Source organism: Periplaneta americana, chromosome 10 (assembly GCF_040183065.1).
Source record: "Periplaneta americana isolate PAMFEO1 chromosome 10, P.americana_PAMFEO1_priV1, whole genome shotgun sequence".
NCBI classification, from domain to species: domain Eukaryota; kingdom Metazoa; phylum Arthropoda; class Insecta; order Blattodea; family Blattidae; genus Periplaneta; species Periplaneta americana.
In genome coordinates, this window is record NC_091126.1 from 10,363,215 (window position 1) to 10,374,988 (window position 11,774).

The following is an 11,774-nucleotide window of genomic DNA, read 5'->3' on the forward strand; positions in this document are numbered from 1 at the left end:
TGGGAAATAACTTTGTAAACTTAACTACTATCTCCACTAAAGCATGGGAAATAACTTTGTAAACTTAACTACTATCTCCACTAAAGCATGGGAAATAACTTTGTAAACTTAACTATTATCTCCACTAAAGCATGGGAAATAATTTTACACAGCGTTTTATTTTAACTACGTGAGCCATTCGTGCTATATGATTATTAAAATATAGAAACTATCGAGAATTAACTTACAATTTAAGAAAAGGTGTGCATGAATGTTGAAACAGCTTCAGTTCGTGGGCGCTCATACTTGTGTTTTAATAGTCGTGCAAAGAAAAAGCGCCGAATTTATTACCTTTAATTGAATAATTTAAGGTTATTTAGATGTTCGTACTATCGCTGTCATTTTTGCATGTCCAAGAAGGAACGCACAAAATAATTTTATAAAATTTCGGAACTTTTTTGAAGTCTTGCCTCACATTAAAGTAATAATTACACAACAATTATACATATCTGTTGCATTCTTTACTGTGATTTCTTAAACAAAATTTAGTCTAGCGCCTCACAATGAAAATACGATTTCATTTGCAATGGTTCAAAGGAAACGTGCAATGCTGAATTCTGCATTGAATTGTGAGGGTCTCTTAAAGCTTCGGTCTAAACAATGGTACCGGTACAGGTAAGTTTATTAAAACAAGTTAACTAGAGATGATATTATTTCTATTTAATTCACAATCATCTATATAATATTTTAATCTGCTGTGACTGACGACGAGCATTGAGCCACTTAAATAGCCTGCTTTGTAACACTAGAATTGAATAACAGCTTCCTTACAATTTGAAGCTTTCTACATCTTTTTCCTCCGTTCTTTCAGTATCCGTCCTTGGACATTCACGGTTACAAAATAATATCGTGAAGAATATCTGAAAATCATTATCACATTTTAAGGTTTCTTTTCGACACGTGTAGTATTACGGTCTTACTAATAAACCGTGAATAGTTTTTATACGAGAATTATGCAGAGTTAAGACAGAAAACGTTACTATTAAACCATGCATAAGCGATGGCTGTATAAACAGTCTGTAACTATACAATGGGAATTGCTTTGCAGTTATATACACGAAACCCCTTGTTTAAGCGTTGTATATAGAGAAAAAAATGGCCGCCCTCTAACAGCTGTTCGTATCGACTGTCATTTTATGATGATGGTTGCCTTGTAACCACAGAAGAACAAACCAAAGAGCACAGAATTATTAGAATAATATTGCTGTAGCTTGTACTCTTTGACCAAAATTAGCGTGGTAATCGATCAGAGCCAGTTGTACTATCGATACTTGACACGGCACACTAGAGCGGTCTACCGGATGCAATAGAGAACCTCAGATATTCTATTACCTTTCGTAATGAAGTAATGTCGAAACTATGACGTAGCTGTGTAACAGTTACACTGTTATACACGACGTATGTAGTGATTATTAGTAAGGAATTTACACACTACTTATAAACGAGCTACTCATTGTATAAGTATAAGACAGTTAAACGTCTGTATATAGAGTTTTTATTAGTAAGACCGTTAGACTACTATTACTATCATCACAGATTCAATGTACAGAGATTTTTCCTATTTTTTGGTTTTGCATATTCTGCTGCATAATATGGCTAAACACTGCTATTACTACTACTGTTACTTAATAACCGAATAATGTGTACAGTTGCATAGCCTATATCACTGTCTGCAGTTTTCAAGAAAATTTATTACAGTACTTTTGTCTTGATAGATTGAATAAATACTGATTATATGATCCAATACCCAATATTTAGTTCTTACATCAAGTATGAAAATGTAGTGTTATTTTCTTGGGTGAATATTCCAGAACCTGACTTAGGAAACGATTGCAAAATCCGATATCTGCGTTTATGTTACATACTACGAACATGCGTGCTTCTGCAGAAGCCAACATTCTACTAGAAGAAAAGGGAAGCTTGTGATTTCTGCATTGCTCATGCGCTTGTTTCACGGTTTAGTTTTGAAACTTTTGTTTTAATTCTTATAAGCACGCGATGTTTACTGATAAAATCAACAATTGTGCTTTAACGCAAACAAAATGTTACATTATTAGCTCATATCACAGTTTATTCGACGTTATATAATGTAGTTGCTTTACACAATCCTTTTTGTATTATTATTAATGCCGGCAAAGATGAAGAGATATGAAATTCTTGCTTCATACGGCAGACATTAGAAAAGGACTGTTTTACAATGTAAATAAAGATTAAGATACAACACATTTATAACTAAGGAGGCTAGACACATTTTTTTCCGTAGAGTAAGAGACCTAATAGAGCCAAGTCTACAAGCTGACTACTAGCCTTACGCCCACTTAATCCGCGGCAAAGGTGGACGATCACCTGGCAGCACGGTGGTAAAGTCTTGTCCGCATATTGATCGTCCCGTCCATTGAAGCTGCTTTGCTACATCGGAATACGCTCTCTATTTTCCGATAACGGTGTTGGAAGGGCACCGAAACCACACAATATCCGAACTTCATGTGAGGAATTGTTAGCACGTAAGACTCGAACCAACACGCATTTCGTGAAGTCAGTTCAAAAGATGATCCCTTAAAACAACCACCTACGACACTACACGCGACAGTCAGATCGTATACTTTAACTAAAATATGTTTCATTTTGTTAGTAACAAAATCAAATAATTGCATTCTGATGATATAAACACGTTGTTTACGATCCAGACATTTTCAGTATTGGCTGTTCCAAGACACTAATACTGTCTGACTTTTAGAATCGCTGATGTGCATATTTAATTACAAAATCAATCGTATCATGACTTACTTTTCATTTCAACTATCTGTTTTAGTCCTTATCGGCAATCTTAATGAAAACTTCAGAAATTTTCCAGTGTTGAACGCCAGAAACAACAGTTCCTGTTAAGTCTTTCTCAAAATCACTTAGTATTAAGATCTTTAGTTCAGAAATATACACCTCGAATAATGCATCACTTCAAGTAACGCCAAGTTTCTACTTAATGTCACATTGCTGCCACCATACGAAGTACTGAAACTTGTATGTCAATACTCATGATTTTCAGGAATGGCCCCGTGCTTATGCAAATTGATACCAATTTATTCTTTTCTTTCCTTCTTCAATGTTCCTCCTATTACACAATTTATCTCTTTAATTTTACTAGGTGTATTTCCAGCGCCTTGTCTATGTCACACAACATAGGACTACATACAAAGTAATTTCCATATTGCAGCTCATCGTACTTCTGTCGATACAACTTTGATCTTTCTCATGGATAATGTTTCTACTATCAGCTGGTATATAAACGTGGAGGTAGTAAATGAACCGATTACTAGCGAGTAGAAATTCTTGTACAGTTTACCGTTACCTGCAAGGAAAATTGCATTATCACAAATTTATATTCACGAATGAGTTAAAACTTTCCATTACGAATTTATGTCTACATGAGTCATAGAGCTTGGCTTACTGAAATTTCAATGGAAAGTTTGCCACTTTGATCTAGTTTTATAATCTTATCGTAATAAAGATTAACTCCACGTTCATATTAGAAGAGAATACACATTAAAATGCACATAGGTAAACATATCCGTTCCCACATCGCTATAGGCCTATTGTAATGAAAGTTGTGTTGATAAAAACAACGCTCCCTAAAAGCAGCAGAAATTAAAGTTTTAAGTCTGTCAAAGGCTTGGCAAAATGAGGGACACATATTAAAGATTTAGGAAAGAAACTAAAAAGCTACTGACAGTGAGACAGCCTAGGATTGTAGACAACAATAGCCTTTACAGAAAATAGTAAAAGGTAACTTCAATACCGGCCCATAAATGGAGGCTTAATGACAAGGAAGATATGAACCGTCCTAGAAAACTAAGAATGGGTGAACGTGGGACAGACCGTTTGTTCAGTCGTCGTTCTTGTTTTTGTTGTTGTTGTCGGTGGTGTTAATGATAGAGGGATGCAGTGTACAGAAAAGTAGAGTTGAGTAGTCAGAATGATGCTTTAAACGTTCATCTTTGCGTCTCGCTTTCTTCTCCAAACTTATGAACATATATAAAATCATACACGCGCATACACATATAATTATACAAATATTATGCATACATGATTACACCAATATTTGCATACGCAAATACATGCATATATGTGCGTACATTTACACATAGTAGCCTATACATGAACGGACAAAGCACACAAACACATTTATGAACTCATAGGCCCGCCTTCACACATATGGCCTAGGCCTACACAAGTGATACAGTTACATACATGCAAAGACACTGCAAACAGGCATACTTTTATACGCACTCACGTGCATGCCCGCACACATTCATGTAGAGTTTGGCACTTACTGACTTGCACACAGTATATACGTACACTACACACATGCCAAAATACATGTACATCATATGTATACAGATATTTATATATGCACAACACGCACATATTAAAATTGATGACACGCAGACATTCACACAAGCACACACACGGACATTCACACATGCACAACACACACGGACATTCACACATGCACAACACACACGGACATTCACACATGGAAAAAACTCGCGAACATTCACACATGCACAACACACACGGACATTCACACATGGACAACACACACGGACATTCACACATGGGCAACACACGCGAACATTCACACATGCACAACACATACGGACATTCACACATGCACAACACACACGGACATTCACACATGGACAACACACACGGACATTCACACATGGACAACACACGCGAACATTCACACATGCAAAACACATAAAGACATTCACACATGCACAACACACACGAACATTCACACATGCACAACACACGCGGATATTCACACATGCACAACACACACGGACATTCACACATGGACAACACACGCGAACATTCACACATGCACAACACACACTGACATTCACACATGGACAACACAAACGGACATTCACACATGCACAACACACACGGATATTCACACATGCACAACACACACGCAAATTCACACATGGACAACACACGCGGATATTCACGCATGTACAACACTCGCGAACATTCACACATGCACAACACACACGGACATTCACACATGGACAACACACACGGACATTCACACATGCACAACACACACGGACATTTACACATGGACAACACACGCGAACATTCACACATGAACAACACACACGAACATTCACACATGCACAACACACACGGACATTCACACATGCACAACACACACGGGCATTCACACATGCACAACACACACGGACATTCACACATGGACAACACACGCGAACATTCACACATGCACAACACACACGGACATTCACACATGGACAACACACACGGACATTCACACATGCACAACACACACGGACATTCACACATGCACAACACACACGGACATTCACACATGCACAACACACACGGACATTCACACATGGACAACACACGCGGACATTCACACATGGACAACACACACGTACATTCACACATGGACAACCCACGCGGACATTCACACATGGACAACACACACGGACATTCACACATGCACAACACTCGCAGACATTCACACATGGACAACACACGCGGACATTCACACATGCACAACACACACGGACATTCACAAATGCACAACACACACGGACATTCACACATGTACAACACACGCGGACATTCACACATGGACAACACTCGCAGACATTCACACATGCACAACACACATGGACATTTACACATGGACAACCCACGGACATTCACACATGCACAACACTCACGTACATTCACACATGGACAACACACGCGAACATTCACACATGCACAACACACACGGACATTCACACATGGACAACCCACGGACATTCACAAATGCACAACACTCACGGACATCACACGGATATTCACACATGCACAAAACACACATTCACAAATGCACGACGGACACAGACATTCACACGACACGGAAATTCACATATGCACGACGGACACGAACAATCACACATTAATGTCGCTTACGGACATTCACACATGCACAACGCGCGCGGACATTCATACATGCAAAGCACACACAGACAAACACATGCACAACGGACACTGACATTCATAAATAAATAAATAAATAAATAAATGTACAACACACACGGACATTCACACATGCAAACACACGGATAATCATTAATCACACATGCAAAACATACACAGACATTCACACATGTTCAACGGACACGGACATTCACATATGCACAACGCACACCGAAATTCACACATACTCAACTGTCAGACATTCACATATGCAAAACACATGGACATTCAAAACACACAGAGACATTCACACATGCAAAAACCAGGGACTTTGAAACATGCACAACGCACACACAGGCAGTCACACATGCACAACACTTACGGACATTCACATACATATGCACAGCTCACATTCATACAGATATCCAGCCACACTTACACATGTGTATGCTCCTATTCACATATGTTTATCGACGTATAGACTTTAATTTTTTAATTATTTTATGAAATATGTAATCGATAAGGGAGTTCTTGAGAAATTGTAGGGTGATTTGCCTTTAACAACAATAACGGTTTACAAACAATTATGCTAACAACTGACACTTTGGCACCAAAGATACTGGAAACCAGTGGCGTAGCATGAAATTTTGAGCAGGGGAAGCTAACTAAAGTTGTCTTTCATGCATTATGAGAAAACATATTACAAAAAATACAGTCTTAAATAAATAGTAGTCAATTTCAAGTCAGCAGTCGAAGATTGGTTGGAACATCGTAAGTAACACCAATAAGGCATGACCTGAAATGAGACGTAATAAAATATGATTTCACGGTTTACACATATCTCTAACAAATAGACACGTATACGTATAACATTAGCTCACTCCCTGTCATACTTAGAGAAATCACAATATTAGTATCATTACGTAAGTATGCGTCTGTATTTTGGTTGTGTCCTTCATTGACAGCAAGGGAGTCGGTCATTTGTTTTTTAAATCACACTTTTGTTCGTAAGTCAGTCTTGATAATACAATTGTCCTAAAAAATTCAAGTAAATTCGTGTCAGGAACTGTTATTTCGCTCATTATTTATTATATCAGCCACAATGCACACTAACACTTCAACTGAACACAACTGACGAAAAGGGATAACTCGGAAACTACTTATTTTAAATGTTAAAGCTAGCTTCTTGGAAGCCTTGCGACTAGGGTACCGGTAGTTTAGTTAGAAAGGGATGGAAAATCTGCGGGGTGGAAGAAACCGGTCTGCTTGGAAGCTGGTGTGTGCAGGCTTCTTGTTTACTGCTGCATCATAAATCATCCTCGCTGCCGCATCACAACATTTAAAGCGTAAATATAAATTCTATTAAAATTGATAAATAATTTTCTCCATAAACTGCAGGTTTATTATAAAATCATTATTAACTGGGGAAGCTAAGCTTTTAGCTTACATTGACGCTACGCCACTGCTGGAAACTGAATGAAAGTACTGAACTACAAGGTTGCATAGTACCATGTAGGAATGGCAGAGGACTGTCGCAACGTTCTATTGCCTTGTAGAAAACAATGTATCGCAGTTGCAAGCAATATTTCATGCTTTGGAATCGACCACTGAAAATTACTTCGCGTCAGCTGCCACTTTGTAAATATATCACTGTTAGATGTTCTTTAATCATAATGGAGTTAATCACGTGTCGTGGAGATATTTAATTTAATTCAACGTATCGGAATGATGTGAAGGAGAATTAGAAAACAGCAACGTTCACACGTGGAAACTTTCGGAATTCAACAATATTTTAGTCAGATACCTGTAACTTCAAATGACATGAAAATAATTATATGAACGTTTATCAAAATATTCATTCTTAAAAGATTGTTGGATAAGTTAAATTTATGTTCCTTCTAAACTTCAGACGTTCTTCATTGACTACACTTAGAGGAAAAATAACGACAATAGAGCACTGCAGTATTAAGAATGACACGGGAAACCTAAGCGCCGGAGTTCACCTGTCCGGATTCTCGCGGATGTCCCGTCAACTGACTCGGCCGCGATCGCGCCTCTTTCCCGCGTCTGCGGTTATCACTCCGGCCGTCCCGTGGGCCTCTGCTTCCCCGTACGACTGCCATCGTGTAACAATGTATTATTTAAATAGGAGCACAAGATCACACAAACTAATTCTGTTATACTCATGTTGTTTTGAGTTACAGCAACCACCATAAACGTACTAAAATTATTTATAATATACGTTTATATTATGGTTACATCATATTTCTTAACTGTCATAAATGTTCTTTATTAATGACATCTGTAAATTGCAATTTTTTAAAAATCTGAGATGAACGGCTTATCACATGACGGTGTCGTACGTGGCGAGGGATTTCTATTAATGGGCACCGAGGGAATTAAGTACTGTATATGGAAAAAGTGTGTCTTCTCGCGTCATTTGCGTAATATCCTGTTCGTATTTAAATTTCGAAAGGAATCCTTCCACAGAATAGGTCAGTATCCACCTCGAAAATTTGCACAAAGATAACTACTGTAAAGAAAAGGTGGCCTACGAAGGTACCTGTCAATGAAAACTGTTTACAACACAAAAATAGCGTAAAATATTTCGTTGTGGTAGAACTAATAATTGGATGACCCCTCTACATGTCACTAGCTAAGTCACACCTTAGGCTGCAGCGGAGGTCAGATTGGTATAACTTTTAAGTTACAATTTAAGTTGTTGAAATCTTTGTTGTTCTCGTTGAACACTTGCGAGAATTTCCTTACCTTTTCTGCCAATAGAAATCCAGTGCGATTTATAAGTTCGAAGACAATGTTTTTCTGTTCACGGGTCCAGCTGACGATCAGCTGTGTGAAGCACGTGTTCCAGTAGTCTGACAAAAAGGCTCCACGAATGCACATTTTGAGGTATTTATTTGGATGTCTGTTTCTTGCGCATTATATCTCGCATTGGAAGCTACTTTTTATTTAACGTTCCCTTTACAGTATGTATCAGAGTACGGCTGTCCGAGGGCAGATTCCACCTGATTTTGAAAGGTTCCCTTGTCAGAATCGATGTGTTGTACACGTGGATACAACTCCTTCCTTGTTATTAATATTCGAAATGTATAAAGAATGTATTATAGTGTAAAATAAGTTCGCGGCTAAATTGCAATTCGAGAAAAAAAGTGTAGACATTTGAAGGGAGTTAGTAAACTGAAAGGGAAGTGAGGTGGCCTTTCCTGGCTCCACTTGGAGCTGAGCGCGCTGTCTCGCGAGACGGGCCGGCCGACTAGCGAGCGAGCTCTGCCCGCGCCACGCTCGAGCGTCGGCCCGTACCACCAAGACGTTCCGCGTCGGTCTGCTACTTACATCCGTGAAGTCGGACATGGTGTGTCGCACGCCAGGTGCCAGGGCCAGCTTCTCGTCGACGACCAGCAGGGACGCCGTCATGAGTTCACTCTGTCACACCAACTGTCAACACTGAGACATGCCTGCCAGCACCGCGGCTCCGTGTCCCGCTGCCTGCTACAGCGGCCGGGCCCTCCCTCCGACCAATCAGCGGACCCCTCACCTGTGCTCTGGTGCCCCGCGCCGCCAACAGGTGGCGCACACGTCGGCTCATTCAGCCGCTCCATTCACAACGCCGACAGGACGAATATCGCCGCGGGCGTGTTAACCCTATAATCACACGGTCCAACTTTCGTGACATAAACCACGCTGCAGGGATCCGGATGACCCGTTTCAGAATTTAGTGTTGTTGTGTATTTTCAGTTTTAATATTATCTGTGAATTAACTGACTCCGAACACTACATAATTTTTCGTTAACTATGCATTTATGCGGCTACCGGGCAGTTTACTTGCTAAGTAAATGGCCACGGATAGATAGCTCCCGGTCAGGGTAGCCTCTCGTCCCGACTTTCGCTGGACAGTCCCGATTTCAACTCTGTTGTCCCGCGTCCCGTTATGATGTCAATCGGGATAATGATTTGGGATATTTATAATTTAATCCAGTAATTTTCCCCGTTTTACCACATGTAATTTTTAAATATTTGAACATTCTTTTTTGGGGGGAGGGAAGGCACATTTATTCATTAAGAGACCCAAAGTTGACTCCAATCAATCAATCAATCAATCAAATAAACTCCTGTATTTCCTCATGAGGAGCATAGGGCATTCACGAAGTGCCTCCATCGGACCCTATTTGTAGCCAACTTCTTCACTTCGCTCCATGTTTTCCCCTCCCTAGCAATTTCCTCCAAAACTGTTCTCTTCCATGTATTTTTTGGCCTTCCGCTTGTTCTACTACCCTGGTGGTTCCAATCCAAAGCCATTCTTTCTAATGCTCCATCTTCTTTCCTGATTGTGTGCCCTATCCAATTCCACTTTCGTCTTTTGATTTCTATTTTGATTTATTTCTGATTTGTTATCTTCCATAGTTCTGACTTCAGTGCTACAAAATCATCAGGAAGTGACTATTGTCTGAAGAACTTCGATTTCTCTGAAGATAATCCTCTACAGATACTTGCAGCAATATCATTAAAAGCAAGCAGTCAAATTTATTTAAAAACATTCAGAAAGAAGCTTCTGCACTATAAGTTGGAAAATCTGTTTGTAGATTAGGTTTATAGTGTCTTGAAACATACTGTACTGCCAGAAATTTTAGGAGACTGGGGCAACAAAATTGTGGGGATTTAGCGGTGCAGTCTTCTGCTTTGGCAGAGATGGTATCATGGACCTCCAATGCCTATGTAGAATGTTTTATTCCATATGACTTGACTAATATAAGGAAAAAATGTGCCGTTGATTTTGTCAAAGCAGAGCTCTCATCAATATGGACATTAATGTGGCTTGTTCAGAATTTGTATAAAAGTTTAAAAAATGAGAAACAACTATTGGAATCTGCTAGGAGTAACAGAAGTTATAAATGGAAAGGAATATGCTTACAATATGATTATAAGGCATTAATATATTATATAACTTAAATCACTTTTAAATGCCGATTTTCGTAGATATAAAACGATAGTTTATTAGATTAATGGAATATTTCGGAAGACAAATGACCACAAGCACAAACCTCTGCTTATAAGACGTGGTTTCAAAATCATGTCTTAAATAGAGCAAAATTTTCGGGTAGGCCTATTCAGTAGAAAATAATTGTAGCTGCGCAAAAAAAGATTTTCACGACCATTATTGGGATACACTAGGTTGGACTAATAAGAAACTATCGAAATCTGTGAAAGATTGCACATTTCGAACATAGAAAATGATCTCATAAAATATCAAAAAAATCTGAGGAACCATGTCTACTGACTGAGAAAATGTCGTAGCTATTCCATAATAATCCTTCTTCAACTGAGAGACCGTCGAGATAAGAGTCTATCGAGGCAGCGTTGCACAGATCAGAAGCATCTTGAGTTCAAGAAGATCAGATTACAATTGTTCTAAAATTTGTCATTGTTTAGCGTCGATGGGATTGGTGATAGCAAGATGGTATTTGAGGACATGACTCCGAGTATTCGCCATAGACTATCTGACATTTTCTTTGCGTTTAGGGAAAACCTCGGAAAAAGTCAAATCAGGTAATCGGCCCAAGCGAGATTCGAACCCACGCCCGGGCGCAACTTCGGATCGGCAGGCAAGCGCCTCAGCCGACCGAGTAACACCGGTGGCCTCTTTCATAATGGCGATGATAAAATAACAACATAAATTATAAGTAAATAATTAAAGAGAAACAAAATGTAAAAAT

At 39.1% G+C, this 11,774-nt stretch overlaps 1 protein-coding gene across 6 annotated transcripts in view; it reads right to left on the bottom strand.

The window, feature by feature from the left end:
• Positions 1-9,580, bottom strand: part of LOC138707429 (Krueppel-like factor 2) — a 147,243-nt gene extending 137,663 nt beyond the window's left edge. For 2 of the 6 annotated variants that reach the window (XM_069836838.1, XM_069836840.1), the window contains exon 1: positions 9,397-9,554. Coding sequence is in view for 1 of the 6 variants with exons in the window: in XM_069836837.1 (XP_069692938.1) it covers positions 9,397-9,477 (81 nt within the window). In the remaining 5 variants the exon portion in view is untranslated. Of the gene's footprint in view, positions 1-9,396 lie in introns of all 6 variants that reach the window. The other 4 variants (XM_069836842.1, XM_069836839.1, XM_069836837.1 and 1 more) reach the window with 3 other exon arrangements.
• Positions 9,581-11,774: the final 2,194 nt, after the last annotated feature.